Genomic DNA, 15,960 nt, shown 5'->3' on the forward strand with positions numbered 1-15,960 from the left:
GGGGCATTTAGCCCATTTACATTTAAGGTTAATATTGTTATGTGTGAATTTGATCCTGTCATTATGATGACAGGTGGTTATTTTGCTCATTAGTTGATGCAGTTTCTTCCTAGCATCGATGGTCTTTACAATTTGGCATGTTTTTGCAGTGGATGGTACCAGTCGTTCCTTTCCACGTTTAGTGCTTCCTTCAGGAGCTCTTGTAAGGCAGGCCTGGTGGTGACAAAATCTCTCAGCATTTGCTTGTCTGTAAATGATTTTATTTCTCCTTCACTTATGAAGCTTAGTTTGGCTAGATATGAAATTCTGGGTTGAAAATTCTTTTCTGTAAGATTGTTGAATATTGGCCCCCAGTCTCTTCTGGCTTGTAGAGTTTCTGCCAAGAGATCCGCTGTAAGTCTGATGGGCTTCCCTTTGTGGGTAACCCGACCTTTCTCTCTGGCTGCCCGTAACATTTTTTCCTGCATTGCAACTTTTGTGAATCTGACAATTACATGTCTTGGAGTTGCTCTTCTCGAGGAGTATCTTTGTGGCATTCTCTGTATTTCCTGAATTTCAATGTTGGCCTGCCTTGCTAGGTTGGGGAAGTTCTCCTGGATACTATCCTGAAGATTGTTTTCCACCTTGGTTTCATTCTCCCCATCACTTTCAGGTACACCAATCAGACATAGGTTTGGTCTTTTCACATAGTCCCATATTTCTTGGAGGCTTTGTTCATTCCTTTTCATTCTTTTTTCTCTAATCTTGTCTTCATGCTTTATTTCATTAAGTTGATCTTCAAGTTCTGATATCCTTTCTTCCACTTGATCAATTCAGCTATTGATACTTGTGTATGCTTCACGAAGTTCTTGTGCTGTGTTTTTCAACTCCATCAGGTCATTTATGTTCTGCTCTAAACTGGTTATTCTAGTTAGCAATTCCTCTAACCTTTTATCAATGTTCTTAGCTTCCTTGCATTGGGTTAGAACATGCTTTTTTAGCTCAGAGGAGTTTGTTATTACCCACCTTCTGAAGTCTACTTCTGTCAATTTGTCAAACTCATTCTCCCACCAGTTTTGTTCCCTTGCTGGTGAGGAGTTGTGATCCTTTGGAGGAGAAGAGGTGTTCTGATTTTTTGGAATTTTCATCCTTTTTGTGCTGGTTTTTCCTCATCTTCATGGATTTATCTACCTTTGGTCTTTGATGGTGACCTTCAAATAGGGTTTCTGAGTGGACGTCCTTTTTCTTGATGTTGATGCTATTCCTTTCTGTTTGTTAGTTTTCCTTCTAACAGTCAGGCCCCTCTGCTGCAGGTCTGCTGGAGTTTGCTGGAGGTCCACTCCAGATCCTTTTTGCCTGAGTACCACCAGTGGAGGCTGCAGAACAGCAACGATTGCTGCCTGTTCCTTCCTCTGGAAGCCTCATCCCAGAAGGGCACCCACCAGATGCCAGCCTGAACTCTCCTGTATTTGTCTGTGGACCCCTGCTTGGAGGTGTCTCCCAGTCAGGAGGCATGGGGTTCAGGGACCCACTTAAGGAGGCAGTCTGTCCCTTAGCAGAGCTTGAACACTGTGCTGGGAGATCCGCTGCTGTCTTCAGAGCCAGCAGGCAGGGACATTTAAGTCCGCTGAAGCTGTACCCACAGCCTCCCCTTCCCCAAGGTGCTCTGTCCCAGGGAGATGGGGGTTTTATCCTTAAGCCCCTGACTGGGGCTGTTGCCTTTTTTTCAGTGATGTCCTGCCCAGAGAGGAGGAATCTAGAGAGACAGTCTGGCTACAGAGGCTTTACCAAGCTGCGGTGGGCTCTGCCCAGTTCAAACTTCCCAGCGGCTTTGTTTACACTGTGGGGGGAAAACCACCTACTCAAACCTCAGTAATGGCAGATGCCCCGCTTCCCACCAAGCTCGAGCATCCCAGGTTGACTTCAGACTGCTGTGCTGGCAGCACACATTTCAAGCCAGTGGATCTTAGCTTGCTGGGCTCTGCGAGAGTGGGATCCACTGAGTTAGACCACTTGGCTCCCTGGCTTCAGCCCCCTTTCGAGGGGAGTGAATGGTTTTGTCTCGCTGGTCTTCCAGGTGCCAGTGGAGTATGAAAAAAAATTCCTACAGCTAGCTCAGTGTCTGCTCAAATGGCCACCCAGTTTTGTGCTTGAAACCCAGGGCCCTGGTGGCATAGGCATCCGAGGGAATCTCCTGGTCTGTGGGTTGTGAAGAACGTGGGAAAACCATAGTATCTGGGCCAGAGTGCACCATTCCTCATAGCACAGTCCCTCACAGCTTCCCTTGGCTAGGGGAGGGAGTTCCCCGACCCCTTGCGCCTCCCCTATGAGGTGATGCCCCACCCTGCTTTGGCTCACCCTCTGTGGGCTGCACCCACTGTCTAACCAGTCCCAGTGAAATGAGCCGGCTACCTCAGTTGGAAATGGAGAAATCACACACCTTGTGTGTTGATCTCACTGGCAGCTACTGACCGGAGTTCTTCCTATTCAGCCGTCTTGCCCGTTCTGCCCAAAATTAGTTTTTAAAAATTAACATGGGGATTAAGGATTCAGCTATTTTGTCAGAAAGCAGAGCTTTAAGAAAGCAGAGCTCTAGAACCAGGGCTTCATGGATGTGAGACCAGTGCAGTTACACAGGACCCCAGGTTCAGGAAGGAGCCCACACAAGGGGTTTCATAAAATTTTATCTTTGAATTTGTATTTTATGAGTGAAAGCTGGTAAGACAGTGGACACAGGCTCAGGGCTTAAAGCCTTGCTCATGTGCTGTCTTGCCTTTAAGACATCTACCTGGGAAGGTTCCTCTGCCACCCACTCCTAATCCCCACCCCATAACTACTGCAACCTTCCATTCCCAGTGTGGTCCTAGGTAATACTGAGGAAGACTTGCGGTGAAGTAAGACTGCCAGGTCCCTATAAGTGTCTATACTCCTCTGCAGAGTATCTGTCCTAGTTCTCGAGGGAGAATGACATTAAATACCCAACAAAAAGCACAATGACAGGTCCACAGACAAATACAGATCCCCCCAACAACCAGCTTTTTTCTCTTGTTTCTTGAACAAGGATTTCTGCGTTGTCATTTAGCACTGGGCCCCACAAATTATGTAGCTGGCCTGTCTAGAGCCTTACTACTCAAAGTGTGGTTGCAGGACCAGCAGCATTGGTATCACCTGGAAACTTACGGAAATGCAGAATCCCAAGTCCTACCCAAACCTACTAAAGAACAGTCTGCATTTTAACAAGATCCCTGGATGATTTGTATGACACTAAAGTTTGAGAAGCAGTGGTCTAGAACACACTCTGGGATTCAGTGACCTATTGGAGGACATCTATGATTCTAGCCCCAATTATTTTCATTATGATTGTTAAATGAATTGTCCCTTTCTTTGACATAAAGCAACTGCTATTCATGTTGGAAGATGGGATGCAGAGGGAAAGAAAGTTGGCCGGTAAGAAACACTGAAAAAGGAATTGCTCTGAGCACCAAGCTTTGCCAACCCTGTTGCTTGAAATGACACTTGCCCTGTTTTCTACCTTGGGCTTAGCTTAGCATCTTTCCTAGCAGCACTGAGTGCCTTATTGAGGGGAACTGTAGCCAGCTTAAAATAAATTACAGCTCTTCTGGAAATTGCTTTGACCTTTATTTGCATAAGTCTTCAAAACTTGCTAGCTCTGGAAAAGATGGGAAAGGAGCACCTTATTTTTATTATTGGCAGAACTGATTTTTGAGCCTGTTTGTGAGTTACTTGGCATGGTATGGTTGGTTTTGTTTTAGTAACTATTTAGGTTCTAGGAAAAATTATTTTAAAAAGCAACCAAGAGGAATATGAAATAAACCCCTATGCCTTCCTCTTGCCCACTCCCCAGGCTTCCCTGGGGAAAAGTATCTGTCCTGGCCAGAGCTAGTGGGAAGGTTGGAGCTGACAGAAAGCTGCTGTCCGGTTGCAGTGAGGGCTGAGGCAAATTTCTTCTCCAGGTGTGGAAGGGATAATCTCCAGGAGTGAGAGAAATAGGAGCAATCAGTCTCTGGTACTTGTGTCTTTATCATGAAGTCATAATTGGTGAATGTACTATGAGCAACACATTGTTAATTTGTATTATGCCATTTACAAGATTTGTCGCTGTCAATTCAGTATTTCCATAACTAGGGATCTAGTCTAAGGAAAGATCAGAGATTGGCACAGAATTAAGCTGGAGAATATCCATCTCAATTATACCTATAGGAGCAAGAAGTTCAAAGTGGGATGCATGCCCCAGCAGGTGGTGCAAAAAGAGGGTGTATGTGAGACATATTAGAATTTGCATTTAACTTTTAAAATTTTAAAAATAGGGTGGTGGCTCATGCCTGTAATCCCAGCACTTTGGGAGGCCGAGGCAGGCGGATCACTTCAGGTCAGGAGTTCAGGACCAGCCTGACCAACATGGCGAAACCCCATCTCTACTAAAAATAAAAAAATTAGCCAGGCATGGTGGCGGGAGCCTGTAATCCCAGCTACTTGGGAGGCTGAGGCAGGAGAATCACTTGAACCCGGGAGGCAGAGGTTGCAGTGAGCTGAGATCTCACTATTGCACTCCAGCGTGGGCAACAAGAGTGAAACTCCGTCTCAAAAAAAATAAAAAAGGTCAAATATGGTGGCTCACACCTGTAATTCCAGCAGTTTGGGAGGCCGAGGTGGGCTGATCACCTGAGGTCAGGAGTTCAAGACCAGCCTGACCAACAGGAGACCAACAGGAGAAACGCTGTCTCTACTAAAAGTACAAAATTAACCAGGCATGGTGGCACACGCCTGTAATCCCAGCTACTTAGGAGGCTGAGGCAGGAGAATCGCTTGAACCCGGGAGGTGGAGGTTGCGGTGAGCCAAGATCACACCATTGCACTCCAGCCTGGGCAACAAGAGTGAAACTCCATCTCAAAAAAAAAAAAAGAAAGAAGAAAAAGCTTTACTAATTTATAAGATGGGGACTCCATCTTGCTTCTTTACTTGGTCCCTAAGTCAGGCAGGCACATATTATATGAGATATGTTGAGAAAAGAACAGGAATTTCATAACATGAGTCTCTTCTCTCTGACATAGCAACTGCATGGATATAATTTATAAATGATCATTAGAGTGGACAGTTTTTTACTGATGGGGTGCAAAGTACCTTATAAGAGATCTAAGGAAGTACACAGGGAGGACTCTGCCCCCAGTTTCGGGGAGCAAAGAGCAGCACAGGGCCAAATTGTAAATTCAGCTCTATGGATTGCCCTGAGCTCTTGCTAATGGGCCAGTTTTAGCAGCCTTTTCTTTTCTTTTTTTTTTTTTTTTTTTTTTTTGAGACAGAGCTTCGCTCTTTCACCTAGGCTGGAGTGCAGTGGTGCAATCTTGGCTCACGACAACCTCCGTCTCCCAGGTTGAAGTGATTCTCCTGTCTCAGCCTCCAGAGTAGCTGCGATTACAGGCATGTGCCATCACACCCAGCTAATTTTTATATTTTTAGTAGAGACGAGGTTTCACCATGTTGGCCAAGCTGGTCCCAAACTCCTGACCTCAGGTGATCCTCCCACCTCGGCCTCTCAAAGTGCCAGAATTACAGTTGTGAGCCACTGCGTCCAGCCCAGTTTTAGCTTTTTAATGGAAAGTAGTGTTGTTTCAGTTGATGGAATGTTTCTTTCCCTCAGTTTCAACTTGTTTTATAAGAGCCTTCAGGATGTTTCATTAAAAACTGTAGCTCTCTCAGCAGATTTCATTACACCTCAACTTTCATTACCAACTCTACCTTCTGAACACAAGTTTGGCCTTCTGCTCCATTCTGCTGTACCTCTGTTAAGCATTTTGCTTTCCACTGCAAAAAAGCTAATGCTCAGGTATAAGATTAAGATGAAAGGAAAACTAAGCTTATTAGAAAAATTCCTAGTCATTTAGTCAAACATCCACACCTGCTGAAAGAGAATGGCCAAAGGGTCCTCGGGAACACTTGCTTTTCTATAGATACATTTCCCCCTGAGTTTTCTAGGATAAAAAGCTCATCTTTGAAATAATGATGTTTTGTTTAAACAATCCTTTGTGAGAGAGGCTTTGTCCTGGAATGCCTTGTGCATATTAAAACTGTAAATAATCTTGTCATTTGGAATAAATCTTCTTAATGTGCATGTTATAATTGAATTCATCTCTAATTAATGTAGCATTACCATGTGGCAAAGGTGGATTAGCTTCTGTTTTCTGATTGCCCTTGAACATTGCCTCGAAGTTGCAGGATTGCTGATGAAGTCAATAAGGGCTGTGCATTGATTTTCAGACACTAAGACCATTCCCAGCATGACTGCAGACGTGTCCCCAGGACCAACAATTTTCAACAGTGTGATGGCCAGGACCAAGATGAAACGCATGAGGGAGTAAGTAGCATGTTGCCTGCCCCCTAGGAAGGTGCAGTGTTAAAGCATATTGACCAAGTGTGTGACCCAGTCATGTGATACTGTCTTAGTCCATTTGTGCTGCTGTAACAAAATACCTGGGACTAGGATGCTCCAACTTAGAAACTTCTCTCTCAAATTCACTTTCTGTATTGGTGCTGGTTGAATAATTAGGGAAGTTTGGCAAGAATTATTTTTCAGTTGATTTGCACTTACAGTATTCTTGCAGCACAGCACATTCTCATCCATACTAATGTTTGCAAGCTAAGGGGAAAAAATGCTGAAAATTATTTCCAAGCCTAAAGCTGTTAATATGTTTATATACTTACTGTTTTCCAACCCTACCTGTACCAGAGTGGTCATATAATAACATAATTACCATGGCAAGAAGTGATTCCCAGAAACTGGAAATGAAGGAGTTTGGATTAATTTTTCCCTCTGTAGAGGGAAGCTACCTCCACCTCTCCTTGCTTGGAGGAGATAATATAGAAGGTGTTGCTAATTTCCCAGTTGATAGTCTTTAAAGAAAAGAAAAGTGGTTTGCTTATTTTACCCATAAAAGTTAACAATGTCGTGTCAGATTTTTGATCTAAGACTTCATTACTTTTGCAAAGTACACTATACCCCACTTCCGAGCATATTATGAAATGTTTTAAATAATTAAAATGAAAATATTTGCCAAGTTAATTGGCCAAGATGCATTCTAATGATTTTATTCCTAGTGTGTTGTTTTTCTCCTTATTGCTTTACTGTAATTGACCAAGTACTTTCTGGCTCACCTTTTTAATGTGGGCTAATGCAGTTTGAGTTATTCCCCCGTGGATGGTATTGGTCCTTTAGTGCAATAACCTGCCATCCTTTTATATTTTATATTGTGACTCCTTATGCCATTCCAGAAAAGACAAAAAGGAAATCAAGGCTGCAAAGCTGCGTATCATTTGAGCATGTTGTGTTTTCTCAGTTTCAAAGACTTAGAAGCCAGCCAGAGAGAGGAAATCTTGCTGTTCTTTCTCCGCACAGTGATTTTCTCTGCACAGTGATATACTGCATGCTTAGCATATGGATCTCAACTATTGGGATGCCAAGAAGAACAGTTAATGACATTTGTCTCCATAGAGATTATAATGTAGAGACAACACAAAACTTAAAATGCAGAACGTTAAGTGACAACATCATGGTTATGTAATATGAAGGGATAGTTAATAACAGTCCCCAAATGGGAGCGTGACCATGAGTCAAATAGATGATGAGATCTCTAAGGTCAGAAAGGGGAAGTTGGAAGGCCTCTGGGAGAAGCAGGGATTTAGCCTTCACAGAGTGATATAATTTGGAGAGGTAAAGAAAAAGGAGGAGAAACTGGAGGTCGGCAGATTTGGTGTCTGAGTCTTGGCTTCACTAATAAATGGCTGTCTAACGTTTCACAAGTGATTTTCTAAGATTCAGTTTCTTCATCTGTAAAATGGTCATGTTAATTGCCACAGCTGGATACCCAGGAAGCATACTCAGAGATGGAAATTAATGTGTAGGAGGAGGTTTGTGAGGGAATCTTCTGGAGACCAACACCTGTGGAAAGGAGGAGGAAGGAAGCAGACTAGTTAGGGAGAAGTCAAGCTGTGACACAGGTCGTTAGAGGCCTCTGCCAACCCCATAGGGAATTCTGGGGCTAGATGGCCCTGCAGGACTGTCCTGAGTTGGGACAAGAGGGCCTTTGTAACCCCATCAATCAGACATTGCATGTGGGCCACTCTGGGAAGGGGCCGTGACTGAGCAAGATGTTGACTTCTGTATTTACCAGTATAGACTTCATCTAGATTTACCAGTTGTTAATATTTTGCCACATTTTTATAATTTTTCTTTATATCTATCTATATAGTATATACACATATACACTTATAAATTATTATTATTACTGATCCATTTGAGAATAGATTCCATGCATCACAATTCTTCATCCCTAAGTATTTAAATGTGTAGCTTCTAAAAACAAGAACATTCTCTTATATAACCACAGTCTGATGATTGAATTTAGGAAATTTCACATCAGTATATACACTATTTAATATACAAATCCATATTCAGATTTCATTGATTATCCCAATAGTACCCATTATAGCAATTGTTTTTCCAATTCGGGATACAAGCCAGGATCACACATTACACTCAGTTGCTATGTCTCTTTGGTGTATTTACTCTAGAATGGTTCCTCCGTCATTCTTCGTCTTTCATGACAATGACATTTTTTAAGAGTTCAGGCCAGTTGTTTTGTAAGATATCTCTTACTGTGGGTTTGTCTGTTCCTTCTTCATCATGAGCTTCAGGTTATACACTTTTGGTGGTAGCCTACATAAGAAATATTGTGTGTCCTGAACTTTTAAACATTTAATTATAGGAGTTTCAGCCACAAATAAAAGTAGTCATAGTAGTATAATTTTTCTATAGACTAATCAACCCAACCGGTTCAACAGTTATCACCCATGACCAATCTTGTTTTACTATACTTCTACCTGTTCTCACATGTTACTTTTAAGGAAGTCCTATTCATCATATATTATATCTATAAATATTTCAGTGAATATGTGAATTTTAATCTGCTCTTTGACATTTTCCCTTGAATGTCCGTTAGGCATCTCAAGCTCAGGATTTCCAAAACCGAATTCCTAAATTTCCCTACCACACCTGCCCTCTCCACAGCCTTCCCCATTGTTACATAAGCAAAGGCGAGATCTAGGTGAGAAGGAACCTTCCAGCTCAGTAAGTAATGCCTGAAGGCTTACTTAGTGTGTGGCAGTTTAAGGGTATCAGGCAAATGACTTTGTCATCTTCTCTATGAAGAAGTTGGGTGGCAAAACACCTGGTGATCATACTGACATCCTTCTCCAAGTTCTCTAAACTGGGGCCCTGGGGCTTTGTAAATATTAATATATACAATGTCAGGCATAGAGTAGACCCTAGCACAGTGGTCAGGAGGGAAGATGCAAGGGGCAAGCTGCTGGGATTTATATCCCTCTTTGCCACTGACTGATATGTATCCTTGGACAAGTTAACCAAACTCTTTGGGCCTCAGATTTCTCATCTGTGAAGTGGGACTAATAATGATTTTTGCCTCGTAGAGTTGTTGTTAGGGTGAGTTGAGATAATATATGAAATGCACTAAGAATAGTTTATAGCACATAGTAAGTGCTCAATAAATGTTAACAACTTAGACTCTCAATATGTGTGTGGTTGCTTCACTTTGAAAATCCCCAAGCCAAGTATCTGAAGGTGTTGACATGTATTAGTGATGTTTTATACCTGAGGGCATTGGTAAGTGAAGCAGCTGTTTGTTAAAACATTCATGTAGCATCTTTTTAGCATGCAAAAAGTGCTAGTGCCAGTTCTCTGAGAAAATGCCATGAAGTTGTTTAATACAAATTCCAACCATTTGCAGTTCTCCAACTTGGACTTCTGGCCACAGCCACTTCTCACTCTTGCAGGGAGACTACTCCATAAATGAAACTCGCCTACTGGTGCACAGACAATGCCAGCTCTCAGAAGTTATTAGGTGGTACTGCTCAGAGTCATTGGAATGTTGGCAGAATGACAAGAAGTCAGTGTTGACTTCTTTTCTGACTGAGGAATTTCCATGTACATTTGAAGAGAGGTTGCGATTCATAATATGGATAGATAAATGATGAATGGATAGGTGAATTGATGGACAGGTAGGTGGATGGATGGGTGAATGGGTGGATAAGTGGGCCTTTGTGGCTCCGTGGTCCTCCTGAAACTTCTGCTCTCAGGGAAGGGTTTCTGTTCAAAAAAGCTTTTTTAAAAAAATTTTTTATTTTTATTTATTTATTTATTTATTTATTTATTTTAACTGCCTCAAGCCAGATTAAATTCCAGGTCTGACTCCATGTTCCCACTAGAGGCCAAAAAGGAGACCCTATGGAATGACAGCTGGACAGCTTTCAGCTCTGAGGAGGGCAAGGGGCACACTGACTAAGACTGGTCCTTTAACTCACAGAGGCCAAGGCAATGTACATGAAGGGCCTGCTCTGTCCAAATGAATTATCCTCTTGGCCTCAGCTTTATACATCAAGTGAGACCACTGGTGTCCTGTGCCTTACTACTTAGAGTGTGGTCCCTGACCGGCACCAGGGACATCATCTGGAAACCCGTGAGAAATACAAACTCTCTGGCCTCATCCCTCCTGAATCAGAATCTGCATTTTAAACTATTTGGAAATTCATATACGCATTCAAGTTTGAGACATTTGTTACCAGAATGTGAGTTGGAATCAGTAACAGTCTTAATAAAAATCAAATATTATATAAAATGTATTATATATTTATGTTTTAAGGCCCTAATATTTTTGACTTTTAAAAATTTACTTATGCTGGGAGTGGCGGCTCACATCTGTAATCCCAGCACTTTGAGAGAACGAGGCAGGTGGATCACCTGAGGTCAGGAGTTCGAGATCAGCCTGACCAACATGGTGAAACCTTTCTTTACTAAAAATACAAAAATTAGCCGGGCATGGTGGCGCACGCCTGTAATCCCAGCTACTAGGGAGGCTGAGACAGGAGAGTCACTTGAATCCAGGAGACAGAGGTTGCAGTGAGCTGAGATCACACCATCGCACTCCAGACTGGGCAATAAGAGTGAAACTCCATCTCAAAAAATAAAATAAAATAAATTATCTTATTTTCCATTTATTTTAATAAGGAGTATGTAATTTACCTGCGGCAAAACTCACCTCTTTTTATATAGTTCTGTAAGTTTTGATTTGTATACAATAAGATTCACTCTTTAGTAAACAGTTCTATCAACATTGACAAGTGCAAATAGTCATATAATTATCAGCACAATCAAGATTATAGAACATTTCTCTGTCCTGAAGATTCCCTGTGCTACCCCTTTGTAGTCAGCTCCTCCCACCGTACCCTGCACTTCACAACCATGGTCTACTTTCTGTCCCTATGGTTTTTCCTTTTTACAATGTCATATTACTGAAATCATCGCTTAGCATCATAGACCCCCATTGTAACTGGATAGTAGTTATGAATATGGATCTAGATCTATGCATAGTCACATGCTAGAGCCTTGTAATTTTGAATAACTTCATTCCCCACAGAATTGTCACAAGGAGACTCAGGTCTGGCATTAAAGTCACAGGCATCTCACTAGCAACTGTCCCGAAGGTTTCTGGCCCCAGTAAGAGTCTGCTGTTAGAGGAACTTTCTACCCAGAAAATTTTGAGGCTAAACTGCTGGTTTCCCTGTCAGACTTGTCAGCTTTTTGCAATGGCTGGGAGGCCTTAGTTCCTGAGAACAGTGTGAGTAGAGGTAGGCTCCTTCCATCCTGCTCTAGTGAGATTTCTAGGGATCAGATCCACCTCACTAAAAAGCTTAATAATGGAAAAGTCCCGAGAATCTGGGGGAGCTTCTGGGCCCACTTTTCCAGTTGAAAGTCAGGGACCTGAAAAACATCTGGGCCCTAAGAAACAGTTTAATGACAGGGATGGCATCATTCTCTGGTGACATTCTCTGAATCGCCTTTGCATTGCCAATTCATGCAGTGAGCACAAGAAAAAAATTAATCTTTGTAGGGATACGTGTTCTCCACTTTAGGAACGGCAATTACACATATAGTAGGCTATTTAAGTTGTCCCATAGCTTACTGGTGCTCTTTTTTTAAGGCTTTTTTCCCTCTCTGTGTGTCATTTTGGATAGTTTCTTTTGCTATGTCTTAAAATTTATTAATCTTTTCTTCTGCAATGTCTAATCTACTGTTAATCTCATTCAGTGTATGTTTATAAATAGACATTATAAGCAGTTTGAGATTCCTAGCAAAATTGACTAGAACATTCAGTGTATTCTTCATCTTAGACATTTAAGTTTTCATCTCTAGAAGTTTGGTTTCAGTCTTTTTGTTACATCTTCCTTGTCTCTGCTAAACATGCTCAATATTTCCTCTATTTAATAAGTAGAGTAGAGTTATACTAATTATTTTGATGTCTTTGACATTATGAGTTAAACTCACCCGGTTTGGGTGAGTTTGGGTGCTGGATAATTTTGTATTCCAATAAATAGCCTAGATCTTTGTTTTAGTTGCTTGGAAGCAGTTTGATACTTTTGGTTTTTACTTTTGAGCTTTGTTATGTGGGACCAGGGCAGCATTTAGGCTACAGCTGGTTATTTCCCATTACTGCAGCAAGACCCTTCTGGGTTCCCTATGCAATGGCTGATGAATGACCAGGTTTACCAGTCTGGCAAGTATGAAGGTCTGAAGAGGCACTATTCATGGCACAATGTGAGCTCCAAGTACCAATTTATCTCACCCACTCGTGTCCTTCTCTCTCTCAGCTCAGTAATCTCCCCACATGCATGTGCTGGTCTACACTCAGCTGAATCACACTCTATGTGTGGGTATTCACAGGTTTATTGACTTCTTTTGCTTCATATTTTGTGAAACTGCTTTTGTTTTATTACTTTTGTTAATTATGTAACATTTTCATGGGTCCAAAGTCAGATCTATTAAAAGCCATATTTAATGAAGACTAGCTTCTATCCTTGATCCCTTGCCCTATTTCCTCCCTTCCATGTTTAAAAATTTCATGGTTCATACTTTCAGTTAAAAATATATTCAGATAAATGAACCTCTCTCCTACTGCTTAAGAAATTGGTAACATATTATACACATTTTGTCTCCTTTGTTTAGTAATATATGCTGGAACACAGTAGTATATGGCAATATGCTTCACTTCTTTTTAAAGCTTCCAAATTCTCCTCTGTGTAGATATACTATTGTTTATTCAATCTGTAACCTAATGACAGACATATGAGTATTTGCAATCTTTTGCTAGTTCAAATAGTGCTGTAATGAATAGCCTTGCACATTCAGGGTTGTTTGTTTGTTTTATTGCCAGTTTATCTTTGAGATAGATTTCTAGAAGTGAGATTGCTTAGAGAATAAATGCATACATAATTTTGGTAGATATTTCCAAAAGCCGCTTTGTATTCCCACCAGCAATGTATGAGAGTGATGTTTCCCCACAAAGTACGTTATCAAACTTTTGGAGTTTATTCTGTCTATTTATCTATCTATTTATCTATCTATCTATCTAATCTATCCATCCATCCATCTATCTATTGTATATCTACTTTTGTCTTTTACAAATATAATATTTCATTGCGTGGTCTATTTTACTTGCTTTTGGTATATTTTTTGGAACTTAGGAAGCTATATTTTCATGTCTTACAGCAAACACACTTGAGATTAAAGTACACAAAATGTCCCCAAATCTAAATTTGGAGTGGAAGGGAAGAAACCACTTTTAGCCTCAGGTTTCAGCTGAGATGTCCAACACAGCTTACCAGAAACCTTGCTTACTGAAAGTCAAATGGTGTTACTTGCAAAGATTAATAAAAGTGATACTTTTTTTCTCATTTAGCTATTTAGCCAGAGATTTTTGTTTAAATTATCTTAATGAGGAGTGGGGGTTTGTGGTATTCTACATCTCTAATATCTAGGAGGAATCACCTTTCCAGGGCTGCTGATTTTGGTGTCATCAGTTTTAGATTATTAATGCCTAGAGATCAGACATGAGTCTGGCATTATTAATGCCATAGAGATCAGTGTAGTGACATGCACATCATGCCCAAGTGAGCATTGCTTCTCCTATATGTGGACATTGTGTCTATAGTATTTATAGAGGAAGATGAGGGTAAGGTGATCTTCATGGAGCTGTCTCATGCCCTGGCATATCGAATGGCTACCACAGTGCATGCCACTGCTGATGCTCAAAGCAGGTTTCTGTATTTTTGCATCTGTGTCATAGATGCCTGTTCTCCTACCCAGGTCAGGGCACAGCCCTGGTAGCGTGCTGCCGTGAGGGCTGAAGTCAACTATTTAGAGGCTGCAGAAGGCACAGGGAGTTTCTATAAGTAACAGTGAGGTCAGACCTCATAACTGATTCAGTCTCAGCCGGTTCACAAGTTCTTGAAATTTTTCTTTCACTTTCAATCACAGGACGATCTCGATAGGAAGATCTAAACAGAACATGAGAAGTCCGTGATCTTTGTCGTCCTTCTTGTTAACCTGATATATAGCTCATGGTACAGTAGCTATCGCTTGTAAAACTGACGGTGAAACATTAAGCACTTGCTAAAAATGTTCCCAAGATGGGGTAGTAGCATGACATTTATAATCGTACCAGCTCAGTTTCTGAACGGGACCAAAGCCATACCAATGTTTCTATGGAGGGAAACTTGCTTTCAATGCATGCCTCGTTTGTGCCAGGGAGTGTGCTAAGCCAGACACCTTCTGTTCCATGAAGTTCTCACCATATACCTGTGAGGTGCAGAGGACTCTCCATTTTACAGGTAAAGAGTTTGTATTTTAAGAGGTGAAGAAACCCTCCCATTGCCGTATAGCTAGTAAGTGGCAAGACGACATTTCAAATAGAAGTGTAGTTAATTCTAAAACCAGAACTGGAAAGTACTGCCAAAATGAGATGGGAACAGTGGGAGCTGAGTGATGCTAAAGCCTAGATCTCATCAGGAACTCTAAAGAAGCCTCTCTTTTTTTATTATACTTCAAGTTCTAGGGTACATGTGCACAACGTGCAAGTTTGTTATGTATACATGTGCCATGTTGGTGTGCTGCACCCATTAACTCGTCATTTACATTAGGTATATCTCCTAATGCTATCGCTCCCCCTCCCCCCTCCCCACAATAGGAACCGGTGTGTGATGTTCCCCTTCCTGTGTCCAAGTAATGTAACTGACGAGTTAATGGGTGCAGCACACCAACATGGCACATGTACCCATATGTAACAAACCTGCGCTTAGAACTTAAAGTATAATAATAAAAAAAGAAGACAGAAAAAAAAGCATGCAACATGAACCTTTCAATTCTCAGAATAAACTGCCATATCTGGACTCCCAGTGCCTGGGACCTCAGAAAGGAGGCAGGTTTACTCTGACAGTATGGTTTGAAGATACTGACCAAAAAAAATTTACAAAGAGATTATTTTGGATTCTTGATAAGGTGGGGGTAGAATCAAGGAATTGCACCTGTCCTTCATTAAGCCCTTCTGGGTGTGAGGGGCACATGCAGGTAAGTCACCCTTGTGCAACATGAATGTGCAAACAGAGCAGCCAGAAGCACTCTGGGTAGAGTCAGGTGCAGAATAATGGGCGAAACCTTAGAAAAACTGGAAGAATATTAGAGCCCTAGTATTTCCCACTCCATATGAAATAGCAGTTTTTTTCTGTCCATCTGTGCCCATAGAAGCTGGACTGCAGGGAAAGGTAATCTCATAGGAGTAGGCATGCTCTTTGGTGCAGCCAAGGATTGTTTAGCAGACACAGAGATCCCTGCCTCCAGAACAAGAGGTAAGGGTGTATCATGGGAATGGGACCCAAATTTGGCCACTTGATCTGTTTCAAGGATGCCAAAGATGTTTGTTTGTTTTGAGAAGGGTCTTACTCTGTCACCCAGGCTGGGGTGCAGTGGTGCCATCTCAGCTCACTGCAACCTCTGCCTCCCGAGTTCAAGCAATCCTCCCACCTCAGCCTCCTGAGTAGCTGGGATTATAGGCATGCAC

General features: G+C 41.7%; 1 protein-coding gene across 2 annotated transcripts in view; it reads left to right on the forward strand.

Moving 5' to 3' along the window:
- The window catches only part of NEK11 (NIMA-related kinase 11), a 311,830-nt gene that overhangs the window by 238,768 nt on the left and 57,102 nt on the right, over positions 1-15,960 (forward strand). The window contains exon 16 of one of the 2 annotated variants that reach the window (XM_011977967.1): positions 6,257-6,353. The exons of the other annotated variant lie outside the window; for it this stretch is intronic. Within the exon in view, the coding sequence (XP_011833357.1) occupies positions 6,257-6,353 (97 nt within the window). The remainder of the gene's footprint in view (positions 1-6,256; positions 6,354-15,960) is intronic. 2 annotated transcript variants of the gene reach the window in all.

This window comes from Mandrillus leucophaeus, unplaced genomic scaffold, assembly GCF_000951045.1.
Source record: "Mandrillus leucophaeus isolate KB7577 unplaced genomic scaffold, Mleu.le_1.0 Scaffold186, whole genome shotgun sequence".
NCBI classification, from domain to species: Eukaryota; Metazoa; Chordata; class Mammalia; order Primates; family Cercopithecidae; genus Mandrillus; species Mandrillus leucophaeus.